At 32.1% G+C, this 18,860-nt stretch overlaps 1 protein-coding gene across 2 annotated transcripts in view; it reads right to left on the bottom strand.

The window, feature by feature from the left end:
• Positions 1-18,860, bottom strand: part of LOC100932448 (ATP-binding cassette sub-family A member 10-like) — a 99,444-nt gene that overhangs the window by 47,408 nt on the left and 33,176 nt on the right. For both annotated transcript variants that reach the window (XM_031965704.1, XM_031965703.1), the window contains 8 exons: positions 10,467-10,577; positions 8,447-8,622; positions 8,116-8,235; positions 7,751-7,889; positions 7,005-7,095; positions 5,015-5,154; positions 3,731-3,850; positions 1,334-1,535 (listed from right to left, as the gene is read on the bottom strand). In XM_031965704.1, the coding sequence (XP_031821564.1) occupies positions 1,334-1,535; positions 3,731-3,850; positions 5,015-5,154; positions 7,005-7,095; positions 7,751-7,889; positions 8,116-8,235; positions 8,447-8,622; positions 10,467-10,577 (1,099 nt within the window). The remainder of the gene's footprint in view (positions 1-1,333; positions 1,536-3,730; positions 3,851-5,014; positions 5,155-7,004; positions 7,096-7,750; positions 7,890-8,115; positions 8,236-8,446; positions 8,623-10,466; positions 10,578-18,860) is intronic.

Consider the following 18,860-nt stretch of genomic DNA (forward strand, 5'->3'; position numbering starts at 1 on the left):
GAGGACCAAAATGACATCACTATATTAGAGTTGAGTTATGGTGGCTGACCAAACTAATATGAGCTCAGAATGCCCTGACACAAATTGTACACAAATAATCTCCATGAACATTTTGGATAGCTTCTCTAACTTTGCACATCTCACATTTCTTCTGGGCTAATTCAATTCTGCTTTGCTCAAAAAGCACAAAGCCTTCTCTAATGAGAGCACACCATGCTAGGTGATCCTTATGCCAGTGTCATAAAGTGCTTGAGAATTGATTATCTAAAATATACATACTAATGGACTTTAGAATTTGTTCATTCAACTCTATATCACAGAGAGGACCACAGGCATTTTTTGTCCACTTAGTTTTCTTGTATGGAAAATTAAGCCAAACTCAGTGATTAGAGATCTTATTTAGAGAACTCTAAAATGTTCATGGGCTATATGCAATGAACATAATGTCATTTGTAAACAGGAGCTTGTAGAGAGGACTTTATTATCAATAAGGAAATCCTCAGATTGGAAGTTGAACTGGATCTTATTTATCATTTCTGATTTATCATTCTTATAATTTATGAACTTCTTGATCCTCTGAAAAAATTTGGCAGATAAGCTGCAATTATTTTCATAATGATATTTTTTGAGAGGCAAATGATTAGCTTGAGTACCACAATATGGGATGATCAGATGTCCCATGGAATGGTGTTTCTTGTTGCCCTTAAACTCAATAAAACCAAATCTTCCATATTTGTTTTTTTCCTATATTTGTTCCTTTATAAAGGAGAACCTTTGAGTCACTTTTTTTTTAACTAAAAATTCCTTCTGACTTTTATTTTTGTTTACAGAGAGATATCAAGATTGATGCAACTTAGTTCTTCCATATTATGTTCATTAGTTGGTCACTGGACAAGGAATTCACATTTATACACAATAGCTAAATTTAAAAATGTTTTAAAATGGTCTAAAGACTGATTTATTGGCACCGTTTCCTTATACTCCACCTTGCAATTGTCGCTGCAGAAGAGAGGAGGAGGTCTATAGAACTGGAATTTTTTTTTCTTTGTTTCACAGCAAAAGTATTGGTCACTATACAATCAGCTTACCGCTGAGGAGTATCTCTTTGCTTAATTAGCTGATCCTCAGAAAGCAGAGATAATCTGATGCCAGGACTAGATCTGAAGCTTCTTTTAAACATGGTAAATAGAGCTCATGTTAAGCTGATATAGACTTCAAGAATTCAGGGTCACCATGATCAGGCATCAGAATAGGACTTAGTAGAAGAAAAAATTTTAGAGACCGAAAACATATTTTTATGTCTTAAATAAATCAGAAGAATTCTGATACTCACAATGACAGAACAGCTTTCCCTTCATGCTTTAATTTTAAGAAACGAACCCTTCCAATTGCACAAATCTGTTGTCTCCAGAGAGCCATGCCACTGACTGTCTCCATCTTCTCTCCACTAAGAGAAGAGAAAGACTGCTCTGGTTCAACAAAGTTTTCAAAATGCTGAGTGACTTCTGTTTGCTCCTGCTCACAACTGCTAAAATCTGTAGGCACATTGAGAATAGGAGAAGACAAAATACATTTCTTATAAATAAAATTAGATTCAAAATGTAATAGTTTCCTTCTTAGTGATATCTAAACAGAGGTCTCAAATATTGTATTTATAGTGTCAATTCAATGACAAAAAATGAAGGCAATGATTATTTTAATTAAATAATCATCATTACTATTTCCAAGCTATGGAAACAAATAATGAAGGGAGAATACCATTGCTATCTTTAAGTAGTTTTTACTCTACTAGAGAAGATAAAATGTACATAAAAGATATAGTTCTTTAAAAAAAATTTGGATTCCACAAATTATAAATGGATATACATTATAAAGGCAGGTTGGTGGCACAGAGGAAAGAGCATCAGCCCTGGAATCAGGGAGACCTGAGTTCAAATTCAACTTCAGATACTACCTGTGTGATTCAGGGCAACTCACTTAACCCTGTTTGCCTTAATTTCCTCATATGTAAAATGAGTTCGCAAAGGAAATGGAAAACCAGCTTAGTTATCTTTCCCAAGAAAATCCAAATAGGGTATCAAGGAATCGGATAGGACTGAAACAATTATTGTATCCCTTTAGTAGAATGTAATAATCTTGAGGGAAGTGGTTGGTTTGTTGCTATCTGTGTAATATTGATTATATCATATATACTCAAATATTTTCCATCTCCTTCCAGCTAACTGTTATGACAGCATTTTGGGATGCTTAAAGGAACTGACTTCTTGAATTACGTGGCTAACTCTAAATGTTCCTTTGTTTTCCCCATCCTATGAAAGTGTCAGAATAATAAGGTGTTGCTTTGGTTAGTTTCATATAACTGAAACTTCCCATGAGGATGGAAGCTAGTCCTTTAGAGTAGAAACTGTTTTGTCTTTGTCTTCTTTTAATTTTTAAATCATTTTAAAATAATTTTTACATTATTATATTCTGAATTTAAGAAATAAAATAAGCATTTCCATAACAATAGAAAAAAGATAATTATAAATAAAATTGCAAATCTATTATGTACAGCTTGCTATTCCTTTTAAATATATAATACATTTACTATGTAACTTTCTTTTTCCCCTTTGCCCTTATCTACCATTACAGAAATATGAATATGCATGTGTATAAATACATATATATACATACATACATGATTCTATTTATGCTTCTATTTATCAATTCTTTCTCCAGATGCAAATAGTGTCTTCCTTCAAATGCCCTTTGTAGTTAATTTGGGTATGTATAATAGTCAAAATGACTTAGTTACTCAAAGTTGTTCTTAAAACAATATTACCGTTACTGTATACAACATTCTCTTGATTCTGCATGATTTTGTGCAAGTCTATCCATGTTTTTCTAAGTCTTTTCACTCCCATCACCTGGCAAAGGGTATGATTATTAAATGCTTGCTAAATGACTGAATAATAAGTTCAGTGTATGTGTGTGTGTATATATATGTATATATATATGTATATATATATATATATATATATAGCATTCTTTTGGATTATAATGTTGTCTACTATTAAAATTATAAGTATTTTAAGGGAAAACAGTAACAGATATTGAATGAATGAAATAATGCTAAACATTTATTGACTAATTATGTGACAGTCATTATACTAAGTACTTGTGATGCAAATGTAAGAAAGTAATATAGTTCCTGTTCTCAGAAATCTTACATGCTAAAGGGTGAAAACATATATGAAGAGGAAGTAGCATGCAGTATGACAGTTTGGAAATGGTCAAGAAGTCAACAGGAGACCTAGTTTCAGAGAACTATAAATAAAGAGAAATTTCTATTAACAGAGCACAGTTCATTTTTTAGACTACCTTTTGATGGGAGGGAGGTGATGAATATGACTGAATTGTAGGTGGCCTTGTTTGGAAACAACCAGGAAGTGACATGAAAGCCTGTATTTGGGCAAAATAAGGCAAAAGCTCGAATGTTAGAGCTCAAGGGTAGGGACAAAGCGCAGGTTCCAGTGAGAGAACACCCAGAGTATGGTGATATCATTGGAAAATGGATAGGAGATGTAAACTATTATTGCATTATTCTGAATACTATGAATATTATAATTAGCTAGATAATATGTTGTTGGGCAGGGGAAAGGTGGTCAGGTAAAGCATGGAGAAGTACATTCATAGCTTTGGGTCTTAAGTCAGAGCACTTGAAAATTAGGGTATCTGAATACACTTTTACCTGATTCATCAGTTGCTATTTTTCCTTCGAGTTTCAAGAATACCTCAGTCAGAGTTGTCATGGAAACACCATAATTCATAATGCCTTGGTCAGCATAATTATCAAGATCACTATAAAGGTCTAAAGAATGCCAAAAACATGTTAAAACTATAAAAAACTTTACTGAGTCTCAGAATAAGTATAAGTATAATTATCAATAAGAATAGGCATTTGGAATGAGTTTTTTTCTATAGAAAACCTACCCTCAAAATAATGCATTAGATCTAAAATGTTTTTATGATATTTAAAACATACAAAACATTAATTGAAAGCATTTTTACCAGAGATTAGTAAGAAATAACAACTTTTAAATATATTACTCCAAATACTTATAGAATCTCAACAGTTTCATACTTCAAACCTGCAAGAACTCATTTAAAGTATTAATTCAAATCAGTTTGAAATAAGAAACCCACTATCTTTTAAGGTTATACAACCATGGATGAAATCAAAATCTATTCTGGAAACTTTTTCTCATTGGATTTGCCCTTTGAGAATTTTTAGAAGTTCAATTCTTCTTTCACGTAGTAGTGCTTCATTTGGCATTCAAATGTTTGCCAAAAAGATTATTTTATGGAGAACTCACACAGGGCAAGTAATTACAAGATGATCAGAAAAAGCAATACAAGGACACCCTCAAGGTGTCCTTAAAAGCTTTAGACTTGATTGTATGACATGGAAGACACTGGCACAGGATTGCACAGCCTGGCACGCCCTCATTAGAGAAAATGCTGTGCTCTGTGAGCAAAGCAGAAGTAAATTGGCTCAGAGAAAAATGTGTGAAATGCACAAAGTTAGAAAAGCTGCCCCAAATGTTCATAGGAACTATTTGTTTCCGACCTGTGGCAACACATTCCAATTTTGTATTGGTCTAATCAGCCACAGTCAGACACATTAACTTGACTCTAATATAGTGATGTCATTTTGGTCCTCTTCTAGAACAAAGGACAACAACCAGCCTATTAGTACTGCTTCAAATTCCTTTCTATAGCTATCATATACCTCCTCTGAGTTTTCTCCCCTCTAAAGTAAAAATCTTTCATTTTTTCAATTTATCCTTATAAACTTAACAGTTTTAAATTCCCTAACCATCATGATCAACTTTCTCAGGACATAATTAAAGCTGCCAATGTCTTTTCAAATAATAATCTTTCATTCTTATTCACATGAATTGACCCCCAAATTTATTTTTCTCATATTGGTATTATTTCTAGATTTCATTTTAAAATATATTTATTATGTTACCTGGAAATGAAGCTGTCTTTTCCAAGGGCAATGTGTATACCAGCTTTTCTTCACTTTCTGCAGTTAATTTGGCATCAGGAATGTGATGTTTAATAAGTGATGTTATTCTCTCTGAGTCACAAGATTCATTTTTGTGCAAACTGAAATATTATAAGGAAAAATGCATATAAGTTGTATTTGTATATGTATAAGGTATATTTGTTTCTATCACTGCCACTATAATCTTAGAAAAATTAAATGTTCTGTTCATAACATTTTGCAAGCTATTTAGAAGATTTTTAAAAAAGCATAATATTTTCACCTTTTTTGTTTATTGTTTGCTTTTTCTTTCTCATGTTTTTTTCCCTTTTGATATGATTTTTCTTTCACAACATAACAAATATGCAAATATATTTAAAAGCATTGTACATGTTTGACCTTTAGCAGACTGCTTTCTGTCTTGGGGAGGGAGGAAGTAAGAGAAGGAGGGAGAAAAACAATATGAAACATGAAATCTTACAAAAAATGAATTTTGAAAACTATCCTTTATATGTATTTGGATAAAGAAAATACTATTGAAAAAATGCAAAATTAAATAAAAAAATTCAGGAAGGTTGAAGCTGAAGCTTAAATACTTTGGCCACATAATGAGAATATAGGACTCATTGGAAAAGATTTTGATGTTAGGAAAAATTGAAGGAAAACGAAAAAGGGAATAACAACAGATGAAAGGGATAGATGATGTCATAGAAACAATGGATATGAATTTGACCAGTCTTTGAGAGAAAGTGGAGGATAAAAGGGTCACCCAGCTAGACTGAGGTTGGATTTGAACTCATGAAGATGAGTTTTTCAGACTTCAAGACCAGTATTTTAAGTATTCTATCTATTGCGCTACCTAACTGCCCAGATATAAGCAAAAAAGTATGTTAGACTTCATAATGAGATACTTGTTAATTTAACAAAAATCCTCAAACTAGAACTATTTTCATTTTTCCAAACAAAAAAGGAAAAATTTTATGAAAATGCAAGGTTACAAAAGACATTACCATGAGTCAGATCAAGGATAGATGTATCTTTTTAAAAAATAATTTTTAAAAATGTTATTTTTATTTATTTAGTATTTTATTTTAAAAAATATTCTCTCCCTAACAGTCATGACAAGAAATGTTTTGTGAGGACCAGAGTCTATTCAACAGGTTAGTAATGCTGGCTACCCTCTGCCTTCAGGAATTCATCTAAAGTTTTCTTGTACTTTGTATTAGGTTTTGTCAATCCCTATAGCAATCTCATTTAGTGTCCTTTTTTTTTTTTACATAAATCTGTATGAGAAATGCTGCATCATAAATAAAAAAGAGATTCAGCTTCTAGTTTAAAAAAAATGTATGTTCTCATAGAAAGACTCCTTTTAAGGAGAAAATAAAATTGTTTTGACAATTGATCCAATTCCCCATAGGATGACATGTTATTTTCTATTGGTTAAGGGAGAGAGGAGAAATTCTGAGGGAAAGTGTTTTTACTCTTTTGATTCTTGAGTTTTGATCCAAACTCTTTACCATTCTCACAGACTGCTGCTATTAGGACTTGGAACAAGTATCTATCAAAGATAAAGAAACAGATGGGGAGCCATGTCTGATAATACTACATTTGTCTATGACTGTCATTAAATCTGGCTTCTCATCAGGTATTTTTAATTTCTAAAATCTTTATATCTCTTGCTAGTTTTAATAAAACTTTAATTCTTACTAGTGTAGTTTGAGAATGATTATTTGAGGTGAATACAGAACCTGAGACCTCTCAGGGCTAACGCAGACTTTATTCACATTTGGTTACTGGTAATAAGTTCCATATACTTGGTTTCTGCTATATGCAATAATAAATACATATATTTCACCTTTTCTTAAAATTATATGTTTCAAACTTCAATGAATATCCTTTATATTAGCCAAATTCCTTAAAAACCCCAAAAATATTGATACACAAATCTTTAAGTTTCTCCAAGTTATAGTACCTTAAGTGATAACCAATTCCCCATTTTCTCTTTAGAAACAAAGAAGAACCTGCACACTTCAGTCTCCCACTGGATATAAAGACTTTCCAATCTGAGCAAAAAGAAAGCAATTATAAAGTAGGTTAAGAAGTTGTTATTTCATTTATAAATGTTAAGTATAAGGTGGTAGGAGGGTAGGAAGAATATGATGGAACTTATAGAATCATCTGAAACTGATGAGCTCTGAGATCTCACTGAATTGAATATAACACAGTTATAAAATAACAGGATTTAATATGAAACCTAATAAATCTGATGCATTCTAAAGCTAATCATAATTTCTAGGATATTTTTGTCTTATCCAAAACAATTTTGGGAGATTCATTTTGAGGGAAAGAGGGCAAAATATCAAGCCAGATATTTTGGAAATAGGTAAAAATTTCAATTGGATATGAAACAATGTGACCTAGAATTTTGAAATTGACTGCTCTCATAAAAAAGAAAAAAATACAATTCTTTTCCCCTCTTATATTGCTTGCCAAGCAAATTTGCAATAAACGAACAAACCTTCAGATTCAGTACACTGATATAGTCATCAATGTACCTTTGGAAATGAAAGTGTTACCATACTGTAGACATTTAATATATGGAAACAAGATTCTCTTATCCTCTATCACTGTGTTTCTCAATGTAGACATGACCCTGATCCATGCTTTCCTGATTCCTCAGATTCTTGATGAGTATAAGGAGAAAAAATCAAGTGTCACCAGCAAGAAGATCAGCTTCATCCATAAACTGGGTACTGAACAGGATCACATGGTTTTCTTTGCGCTCCTTTAAGATGTGCCATACTTGGTGCCGTGAAAAAGGATCTAATCCAGCAGTTGGTTCATCCAACAACAATACCTATAGATAATGAAAGCACATAAAATTACTTTTTGATTTAAAGTGAGACTTTTTTTGGAAAGCAGCATAAAAATCTTAAAATGTGTGTGTGTGTGTGTAAAGAAATCTGAAAAGATTATATTGCATTTCCTAGTAGGTTCCTGTTTATATTTTTCTAATCACAAAGGAAGAACATCAGTAGTTTCATTTTCTTCATTTTGAAAACCTCTAATTCAATCCCATTTACCTGAGGATCTCCTAAAATGGCAATACCAAAGGTCAGCTTCCTTTTCTGTCCACCAGTTAGATTAGTAGCAAAAGTATCTTGAATATTTTTCATTTCTAATTCCAGGCAAACTCTTTCCACCTAACCAAGAGAGGAGACCAAGTTAAAAAAACTGAAAATGCTTTAAGATTTACCTCTTTCTTCTCACTATCCTTTACAAGTAGATAAAGTTATTCCAGGCTCTCCCTGCCTAAATTGACTTGTATATAGATAATTGAACAAAAATAGCCATATTTCCATGAATGAATAATTTTAGTCTCACCCTTTTATCAATTCTAAAATGTTTACCTACCTCCTGCTCCACCATTTTTGGTGCAACCCCTTTGATTTTAGCATATAGTCTGAGGTTTTCTCTCACAGTAAGGAAATCAATATGTATGTTAAATTGTGGGCAAACACCAGTGATCATCCTGATTTCTTTTAAGTCCATCATTTCAGAGAGGTTGTTATTATAGATGCTAGCAGATCCTATAAATGACATTTAAATAATTTAAATATTAGGATATTATGCTACATTCTAGATTTTGTTCAGTTGGAAAAAAATTTCACCGTATGCATTATTTTGTAAGTAATGGACTGCAAAACTTGTCAGTTGAGAGATCCTCAATTAACTTAATGTAGTCACAAAATGTCATAACGAGGAGAGGCCTTACCTGAGACTTTATCTAGTTCAACTCCTTTGTTTAAAAAATGAGGTATTGTTGAGAGGTTAACTAACTTGATTAACTTAATCTTTTCTTTCTATCAGTCTCATTCTGTCTCTGCCTGTATGTTTGCCTTTCTTTCTCTCTCTCCCTCCCTATCTTTCTCTGTGTTTGTCTCTCTGTCTCTGTCTCTGTCTCTCTGTCTCTTTCTCTCTGTCTCAGTCTCTATTTTTCCACCTCTCTGTCTCTCTCTGTCTCCCTGTTTCTCTGTCTCCCTGTCTCTCTGTCTCTCTTTCTCCTTTGTCCTCTCCTCTTGTTCAATCGCTATTTATTAATTTCCCTCTCTACTCTTTGACAATGTGCCTATGTCTCTCCCCAATTTAGAACATTTTCATTTTCTCTTTTCTCTATGTTCTTTTCATACTCTGATCCTTTCCCATGAATTTAATTGTAATATCTAGGTAGATGACTCTCATATCTACATATCCCCTTCTTTCCTGACAACTGCTGCAACTCCATCTAGATGTCCCATTGTTATATCAAAACCAATATGTTGAGATCTTTCTTCTAAAATTCTTATTTCCTTCAAATTTCCTTATTTCTGTCTATTACTACCATCCTTTCAATCACCCAGATTCAAAACCACAGACTTTTCTGTTTCTCCTTTCCCTTTCTTGCTCCCCATAGAAACATCAAGTTGCCAACCTCCACATCTCTGACAATTGTCTCAACTCATGCTGCAAGCACTCTACTTCACTTCTTCCTCACCTCTCACTTACACTATTGCATTTTGACTATTATTCTCCTTCTTGTAGTCTTAAACTTCCCTAATTCATCTCTAGCAGAGGAACCAAAATAATCCTAAACCTTGTTTGACTATGTGAATTCCTGCTAAATACCTTATTACCTTATGATAAAATTCAATTTTTTTTTAACCCTGGAAATTAAAGTCCTCCACAATATGATCTTTTTGACTAATTTCTTCTTGTTCCCCTTTGCCCATACAAGAACTTTCAGTAAAACTTGGTTAATTGTTATTCTTTGAATTGGACTTTTCAATTCCCATCTTCATACCTTTGCACAGGTGATCTCTCCCCCCACTCCAACACACACAATGGAACACACTCATTCTTGCCTCTTAAGAATTTTAGCTTCCTTCATGATTCATTTTCAATATGAAGACCTTTCTAAAAGTCAATTTTATTTTAAAATCAGAGATTCCTTCTAGCTCCAATTCTTTGATCTTATAAAGTATCTGAACATACCAAGTCAGTGCTATTCTCTGCTCAGGTAGAACTCTGTTAACTAGAATGAATTAACCAGATTAGGAATTCCCTGATTTGGTCTCTATAACACCGTAGCATTCAATTTTAATTAAGTGAAATTTAATAGAACTTTGATCTTCAAAGGACTTTGGTGACCATTTAGCCTAATGCTCTTATTTTCCAGAGAAGGAAACTGAATGTAGAATAGATTCAGTTACTGCCCCATGTTCAGCAACATGGGGAAATAATGCCAGAAATGGGGTGAGAATTCTAGTACCTTGACTCTTAGTCAAAAGTCTTTCTATTAAACCATACCATCTCCTTATATATTGGAAATTAATAAAAAAATCATTCTCTTAATATATTTATCAATCAGCTTATAATTGAGAAATTTATCACTCACCTTCTGTTGGAGCAGATAATCCACTAAGAATATTGATTAGTGTTGTTTTCCCAGCTCCACTGTGACCTAGTATTGCTGTGATCTGGCCTTCATAGATGTCCAATTGCAAACCTAAGATAAAAATAAAATTTCTTTTCAATAGCTAACATTTACATAGTGTTTATTATATGCCTATCACTGACATTTGATTCTTATTATGTTATTTATCTTTACAAAAATCATGGGAGTTGGGTAATATTATTATATCCATTTTTCCAGATAAGAAAATTGAGGTAAACAGAGATTAAACAGATTGCCCAGTGTCACATAGCTAGTAAGTATCTGAGACTGAATTTGAACTCTATTTCTTGACTCCAAACAAAGCACTTTATTTACTACACTACAAGTTGGTATACTAAAATTTTTAGTTTAAGATTTTATCATGTAGAGAAAGATGATTGAAAATTTTTGGAGAAGCAAAGAGAAAATAATTTGAAAGAGGCATATGAATGTCTTATATAGGTCAAATAGATTAACTTCTAAATCAAATGTCTGAAGAAGTTGATTCCAGTTGGTTTGGTGTTAAGATCTAACACTGCATGATTTTATGATATTTTCATAGTTCCAGAAGCATAGGCAAAAACAACAAATTAAAATATGTAAATTCTTCTCAGTTTTCTTCTTAAGCCTTTCAAATGAATGTAGCACAAATCTTTTATATTTGAGAAAGCATTAGTTGAATAGAGTTAACTACTTCTACCACTTGTATTTAACACAATTTTAGAAATAGTGGATATGGAATAGAACTTAGAAAAGAAATTAGTATCACAAAAGGCAAAAATATCTGCATTTTCAGATGAAACAAGGTCTGGAAAATTCAAGAGAACTCAAACAAAAAATTGAAGTAGTCAAGGTACTTAAAATTTTAATAAAGCAAAGTAAAAAAAATTGACATTAACAATTATAGCAAAGTAAAAGATTATAAAGTTTAACAATCACAATAAAGTGCTTTTTGATAAAATCAAGTTTTTAAAAAGTAAACGATGAGGTAAAAAAAGACAAAGTTAGAAAATACTTGAGATTGCAAAGAAAAAAACAAAAGAAACTTCAAATGAAAATCAGAAAAAGTTGGTCAAACAAGAAATGCCATTTGTAATTATGACTAAAATATCACTTACATGCAAATTAACCTATCAAAACCATTTACAGAATAGCATTCAAATATTTTCAAAATAATTACAGGAGTTTCACGAATGAAAGAGAAAGTCACTGTTCATCATTAGATATAGAGATTATCATAAAAATGTAAATAATCCCAAAATCAATTTATAAATTAAATACAATCAAATACAAAATTAAATAAATAAATACAAAATCATAGTTAAAAACAATAATAAATAAAATTTATATTTTATTTTAAAATTAAAAAAAATTTTATTTAGGTCAGAAATCAGACCTCCCAATGAAAAATTAAAGGAAAAAAACATGAGATTATAAAAATTAGGATGCATGAAAAAGAATGTCTGCAAACAAAGAATTTCTGAAAGAATAAAATGAGAGATTTAGAACTCAAAGACAAGTAGAAGAAAATTTGGCAGAGAAGAAGTAGCAAGAGGAAATAATCTGAAAAGGGCATATGAATACTCTTTTATAAATCAAATAGATTGGCTTTCAAGACAGAAGGTAAAGACATATAGCTTAAATATCATAGGTCTCCCAGAAGAACAAATTTGGCTAAAAATCATATTAGACTATATTAATACCAAGAAGTACCAAAAATTCTATGATAATATCAACAGGTAAATAAAAAGCTTTTGACAAAATATAACATCCATTCCTTAAATCAACTCCCTCATGTTCCCCCCCACCCCAGCCAGGATTATAAATAATAGGGGGATACATTGAGATTTTACATTAAGATCAAGGGTTAAACAAAGATGTCCAGTATCAAATTGATATGGTTCAGAAATGCTATCTATAGTAGTAAGATAAGAAAAAAAATTGATGGAATACGCACATGTGAAGAAGAACTAAAACTTACTTTTTATAAATGATATAATGATTTACTTAGAAAATCATACTGTTTCAACTAAATATTAATTGAAATAGTAACATCAGAGTGGCAAAATATAAAATAATTCTATGTAAATCATAATTCTTTTCATATTACTAACAAAACCAGGTACAAGAGATAGAGAAACTCCATTTAAAGTAATATAAACCAATTGATAAATGGTAAAAAAAAAAAAAAATGAACAAGCAATTTTCAGAAGAAGAACTCAAATCTATCAATAGTCATATAAAAATGTTCTAAATGAGAATTTTTTTTCTTTTTTGCAGTTTGGCTAAAATGGATGTTTTTTGCATTATTTTATACACATTCTTAATATCACAATTCTTGCTTTCTTAAAGGAAAGGGAATGGAAGAAAGACAAGAATTTAAAACTCAATTAAAAAATAATGTTAAAAATAAAATTTAGGTGGAACCAAGATGGAAGAGATGACACACGTTTCTTTCTGACCTTCTCCTACAACCCTCAGACTAATTAGCAAATCCAGCCTTTGAATTAGCTCTGGACTGGCAGAACCCACAAATATTGGGAATGCAATAAATTACCAGCATAAGATAATTTTGAAGATCACTAGAAAAGGTCTGTTTCAATCTGAAACAGAAGAGAGGCAGCTAAGCACAAGCAGGCTGAGCACAAATGCCAGTGCATACAGTACAGAGTCCCAGGGTACTCTGTGGGCAGAGAGTCCACAGGAAGGAATCTACAGCAGCAGTGAGGACACCCTACTGGTTGCAAGCCAGTAGATCAGTAGAGAAGTTATAAAACATCCAACACAAACGGTAAATAGTGAACCCCCAAATCTTACAGGACCTGGTTACACCCACCTAGCAGCCAGAGTGAGTCAGCACTGACCCATAGCAGCTGTGGCCTGCTTACAAAGGAAGCCATTGCTTGTAGAGGAAGCTTGAAAAAATTCCTCTGCCCTAAAAGCAGACCTTAATTTGTTTTTCAATGAGTAAAAAAGTAAAGAGAACTCTGACCACAGACAGCTTTTATGGTGAAAGAGAAGAACAGATAATAAACCCTGAGGAGACTAAAGGCAGATTGTCTCCAGATGAAGTCCCAAAAGGTGATAAAACCTGGTCCCCACACAAGGCACTTCTAGAAGAAATTAAAAAGGATCTTAAAAGAAGATCTCTTTTAAGAAGAAAAATGGGGAAAGGAAATGAAAACTTTGCCAGAGGGTTTGGAAAAGGCATATGACTCATTAAAAGATAGATTTAATAAAATGGAAAAAGACAACTCCCAGAAAAACAGAATTTGCGAAACAGAAAAAAAAACTCTTCAAAAAAAATTTGTGAAATGGAAAAAAATTCCCTAGAACAAAACAATTCATTTAAAAATTCAATTAGACAAATACAAAAAAAAGTTAAAAAGTGAAGAAAATAATTCACTAAAATTCAGAACTGAACAAATTGAAATGAATGACTCAATGGGAAAACAAGAATCAGTCAAGCAAAATTTAAAAATAGAAAAAAATATAAAATACCTAACTGGGAAAACAACTGACCTGGAAAATAGATCTAGGAGAGACAATTTAAGGAGTATTGAACTCCCCAAAAACTATGATGAAAAAAAAGAGCCTGGACACTATTTTTCAGGAAATCATCAAAGAGAACTGCCCAGATGTCCTAGAATCAGAAGATAAAATGACTATTGAAAGAATTCACTGAACACCTCCTGAAAGAAACTTATAAATGAAAACCCCAAAGAATATTGTGGCTAAATTTCAAAACTATGAGACCAAGAAAAAAATATTACAAGCAGCCAGAAAAAAAGAATTCAAATACTGAGGACTCACAATAAGGATTACTTAGGACCTAGTAGCTTCCACTTTAAAAGATCAAAGGGCTTGGAATCTGATATTTTGAAAGGTGAAGGAACTTGGAATTCAGCCAAGAATAACTTGCCCTGCTAAACTAAACATTTTCTTTCAGGGAAGAAGATGGACATTCAATGAAACTGGTGGATTCCATTTATTTTTGATGAAAAGAGAAGCATAAAAAGGGGAAAAGAAACAAAAACTCTTGAGAACTATTTCTGTTATGGGTATACATAGAGGGTATATGTATAATCTGATTTTACTGTTATAAAAAAGAAAGTAGAGGTGGAAAGGGGATTGTAACTGAAAAAAAGGGAACGTGAAGGTAAAATGAGGGAAATTACATCTTAGGAAGAGGCAAAGAAAACCTATTATAATTGAGGGAAGGAAGGGAGGGTGATGAATAGTGTGTGAATCTTACTCTCATCAGATTTGGCTCAAAGAAAGAATATTAGTTATATTTGGTTTCACTGAGAAACTTCTCTCAGCTTATAGAAAAGTGGTAGGGGAAAGGCAGAAAGGGAAAGGGTAGGCTAAGTAGAAGGAAAAACAGAAATAGTAAGGAAAAGGTATAAGAAAAGTGGAGGGTCTCTAAAGGGGGAGGACTGCTTGAGGCAAGTAGTGCTCATAAGTAAAATACTGGGGAGGAGGGCAAAGGGAAAAGGAAAGAGAAAAGTATAATTTGGGGTTAATAAGATGTCAGGAAATACAAAATTAGCAGTTTTAACTGTAAATGGAATGGGGCAAACTCTCCAATAAAACATAAGCAGATAGCAGATTTTTGGATTAAAAGCTAGAAGCTTACAATATGTTGTTTGCAAGAAACACATTTAAAGCAGAGCAGTAGATACAGAGTAAAGGTAAAAGGCTGGAGCAGAATCTATCATGCTTCAGGTGAAGTAAAAAAAGCAGGGATAGCCCTGATCTCAGATCAAGCAAAAGTAAAAATAGATCTAATTAAGAGATAAGGAAGGAAACTTCATCTTGCTAAAGGGTACCATAGATAATGAAGCAATATGAATGTTAAATGTAACCAAGTGGTGTAGCATCTAAATTCCTAAAGTAGAAGTTAAGAAAGTTGCAAAAAGAAATAGACAGCAAAACTATAATAGTGGGAGAGCTCAACCTTGCTTGCTCAGAACTAGATAAAGGAAACCACAAAATAAATAAGAAAGAAGTTAAAAAGGTAAATAGAATACTAGAAAAGCTAGATGTGATAGAACTTCAAAGAAACTTGGATGGAGACAGAAAAGAGTACAGTTTCTTCTTGGCAGTTTACAAAAATTGACCACATATTAGGACATAAAGACCTCAAAATCAAATGCAGAAAGGCAGAAATAGTAAATGCATTTTTTCCAGATTACGATGCAATAAAAATTACATTCAATAAAAGGCCAAGGGAAAATAGATCAAAAAGTAATTGGAAATTAAATAATCTTATCCTAAAGAATGAATGGGTGAAACAATAAATCATAAACACAATCAATAACATCATCCAAGAGAATGACAATAATGACACAACATACCAAAATTTATGGCATAAAGCCAAAGAGGTAAAAAGGGGAAATTTTATATCTCTAGATGTTTACTTGCATAAAATAGAGAAGGACAAGATAAATGAATTGGGCTTGCAAGTAAAAAAGCTAGAAAAAGAACAAATTAAAAATCCTTAATCAAATACCAAACTTGAAATTCTAAAAATAAAAGAAGAGATAAAAAATACTAAAAAAATCTATTGAATTAATAAATAAAACTAAGAGCTGCTTTTATGAAAAAAAAACCAACAAAATAGATACATATTTAATTAATTTTATTAGAAAAAAGAAAGAGGAAAATCAAATTGTTAGTCTCAAAAATGAAAAGGGAGAACTATCCACAAATGAAGAGGAAATTAGAGCAATTGTTGGGAGTTACTTTGCCCAACTTTATGCCAACAAATTTGACAACCTAAGTGAAAAGGAGGGATACCTACAAAATATAGATTGCCCAGATTAACTGAAAAGGAAATAAATTACTTAAATTGTTTCATTTTAGAAAAAGAAATAGAATAACCTATTAATCAACTCTTTAAGAAAAAATCCCCAGGACCAGATGGATTTACATGTGAATTCTACCAAACATTTAAAGAACAATTAACTCCAATACTATATAAACCATTTGAAAAAAATAGGGAATGAAAAGTTCCTTCTAAATTCCTTTTATGACACAGACATGGTACCGATACCTAAATCAGGTAGGATGAAAACAGAAAAAAAATTATAGAACAATCTCTCTAATGAATATTGATGCAAAAATCTTAAATAAAATATTAGCAAGAGATTACAAAAAATTCTCCCCAGAATAATATACCACGACCAAGTAAGATCTATCCCAGGGATGCAGGGCTGGCCAATATTAGGAAAACTATTGGCATAATTGACTATATAAATAACACAAATTAACAAACACCATATGATTATCTCAGTAGATGCAGAAAAAGCATTTGACAAAATCCAACACCCATCACTAATAAAAACTTGAGAGAGTATAGGAATAAATGGACTTTTCCTTAAAACAGTCAGTAACATCTATTTATAACCATTAGCAAGCATCATATGAAATGGAGATAAACTGGAATCATTCCCAATAAGATCAGGGGCGAAACAAGGTTGCTCACTATCATCATTACTATTCAATATTGTAGTTCAAATGCTAGCTTTGGCAATAAGAGAAGAAAAAGAGATTGAAGGAATTAGAGTAGGTCATGAAGAAACTAAATTATCACTCTTTGCAGATGATATGATGGCTCTACTTAGAGAGCTCTAGAGAATCAACTAAAAACCTATTAAAAATAATCCACATCTTTAGCAAAATTGCAGGATACAAAATAAATCCACATAAATCATCAGCATTTTTACATATCACTAACAAAATCCAACAGTTAGAGATACAAAGAGAAATTCTATTTAAAATAACTGTTGGTAGTATAAAATATTTGGGAATCTAGCTGCCAAGGAAGGGAAAGTCAAAAACTATATGAGCAAAACTACAAAATGCTTTCCACACAAATAAAGTCAGATCTAAGCAATTGGAAAAATGTCAAGTGCTCTTGGATAGGTTGAGCGAATATAGTAAAGATGACAATATTCCCTAAATTAATCTATTTATATAGTGCTATACCAATCAAACTCCCAAGAAACTATTTTACTGACCTAGAAAAAATAACAACAAAATTCATCTGGAAGAACAAAAGGTCAAAAATTTCAAAGGAATTAATGAAGAAAAAAGCAAATGAAGGTAGCCCAGCTATATCAGATCTAAAAGTATATTATAAAACAGCGGTCATTAAACCTATTTGGTACTGGCTAAGAATAGAGAAGTTGATCAGTGGAATAGATTAGGCTTACGGAACAAAATAGTCAATGACTATAACAAGCTAGTATTTGACAACCCAAAGTCCCCAGCTTTTGGGATAAAAATTCATTATTTGACAAAAACTGCTGGGAAAATTGGAAACAAATTTGGCAGAAAGTAGGAATAGACCCATATCTAATATCCAATATCAAGATAAGGTTGAAATGGGTTCATGATCTAGACATAAAGAATGATATAAACAAATTAGAAGAACACAGGATAGTTAATTTCTCAGATTTGTGGAGGAGGAACTTGTGACCAAAGAAGAACTAAAGATCATTATTGACAACAAAATAGATAATTTTGATACTTAATTAAAAAGTTTTTGTACAAACAAAACTAATGCAGACAAGATTAGAAGGGAAGCAATAAACTGGGAAAATATTTTTATATCAAAAGGATCTGCTAAAGGTCTCATTTCTAAAATATATAGAGAATTGATTCAAATTTGTAATAATTCAAGCCATTCTCTAATTGATAAATGGTCAAAGGATATGAACAGGCAATTTTCATCTGAAGAAATTGAAATTATTTGTAGTCACATCAAAAGGTGCTCCAAATTACCATTGATCAGAGAAATGCAAATTAAGACAACTCTGAGATACCACTACATACCTGTCAGATTGGCTAAGATGACAGGAAAAGATAACGATGAATGTTGGAAGGGATGTGGGAAAACTGGGATACTGATACATTTTGGTGGAACTGTGAATGGATCCAAACATTCTGGAGAGCAGTTTGGAACTATGCTCAAAATGTTATCAAACTGTGCATACCCTTTGATCCAGCAGTGTTTCTACTGGGATTATATCCCAAAAAGATCTTACAGGAGGGAAAGGGACTCACATTTGCAAAAATGTTTGTGGCAGCCTTCTTTATGGTGGCAAGAAACTGGAAACTGAATGTATGCCCATCAATTGGAGAATGATTTAATAAATTATGTTATATGAATGCTTTGGAATACTATTGTTCAGTAAGAAATGACCAGCAGGATGATTTCAGAGAGGCTTGGGGAGACCTATATGAATTGATGCTAAGTGAAATGAGCAGAACCAGGAGATCATTATACACAGCAACAACAAGACTATACGATGATCAAATCTGATGAAGGTGGCTCTCTTCAACAAT

Source organism: Sarcophilus harrisii, chromosome 4, assembly GCF_902635505.1.
Source record: "Sarcophilus harrisii chromosome 4, mSarHar1.11, whole genome shotgun sequence".
Classification (NCBI taxonomy): domain Eukaryota; kingdom Metazoa; phylum Chordata; class Mammalia; order Dasyuromorphia; family Dasyuridae; genus Sarcophilus; species Sarcophilus harrisii.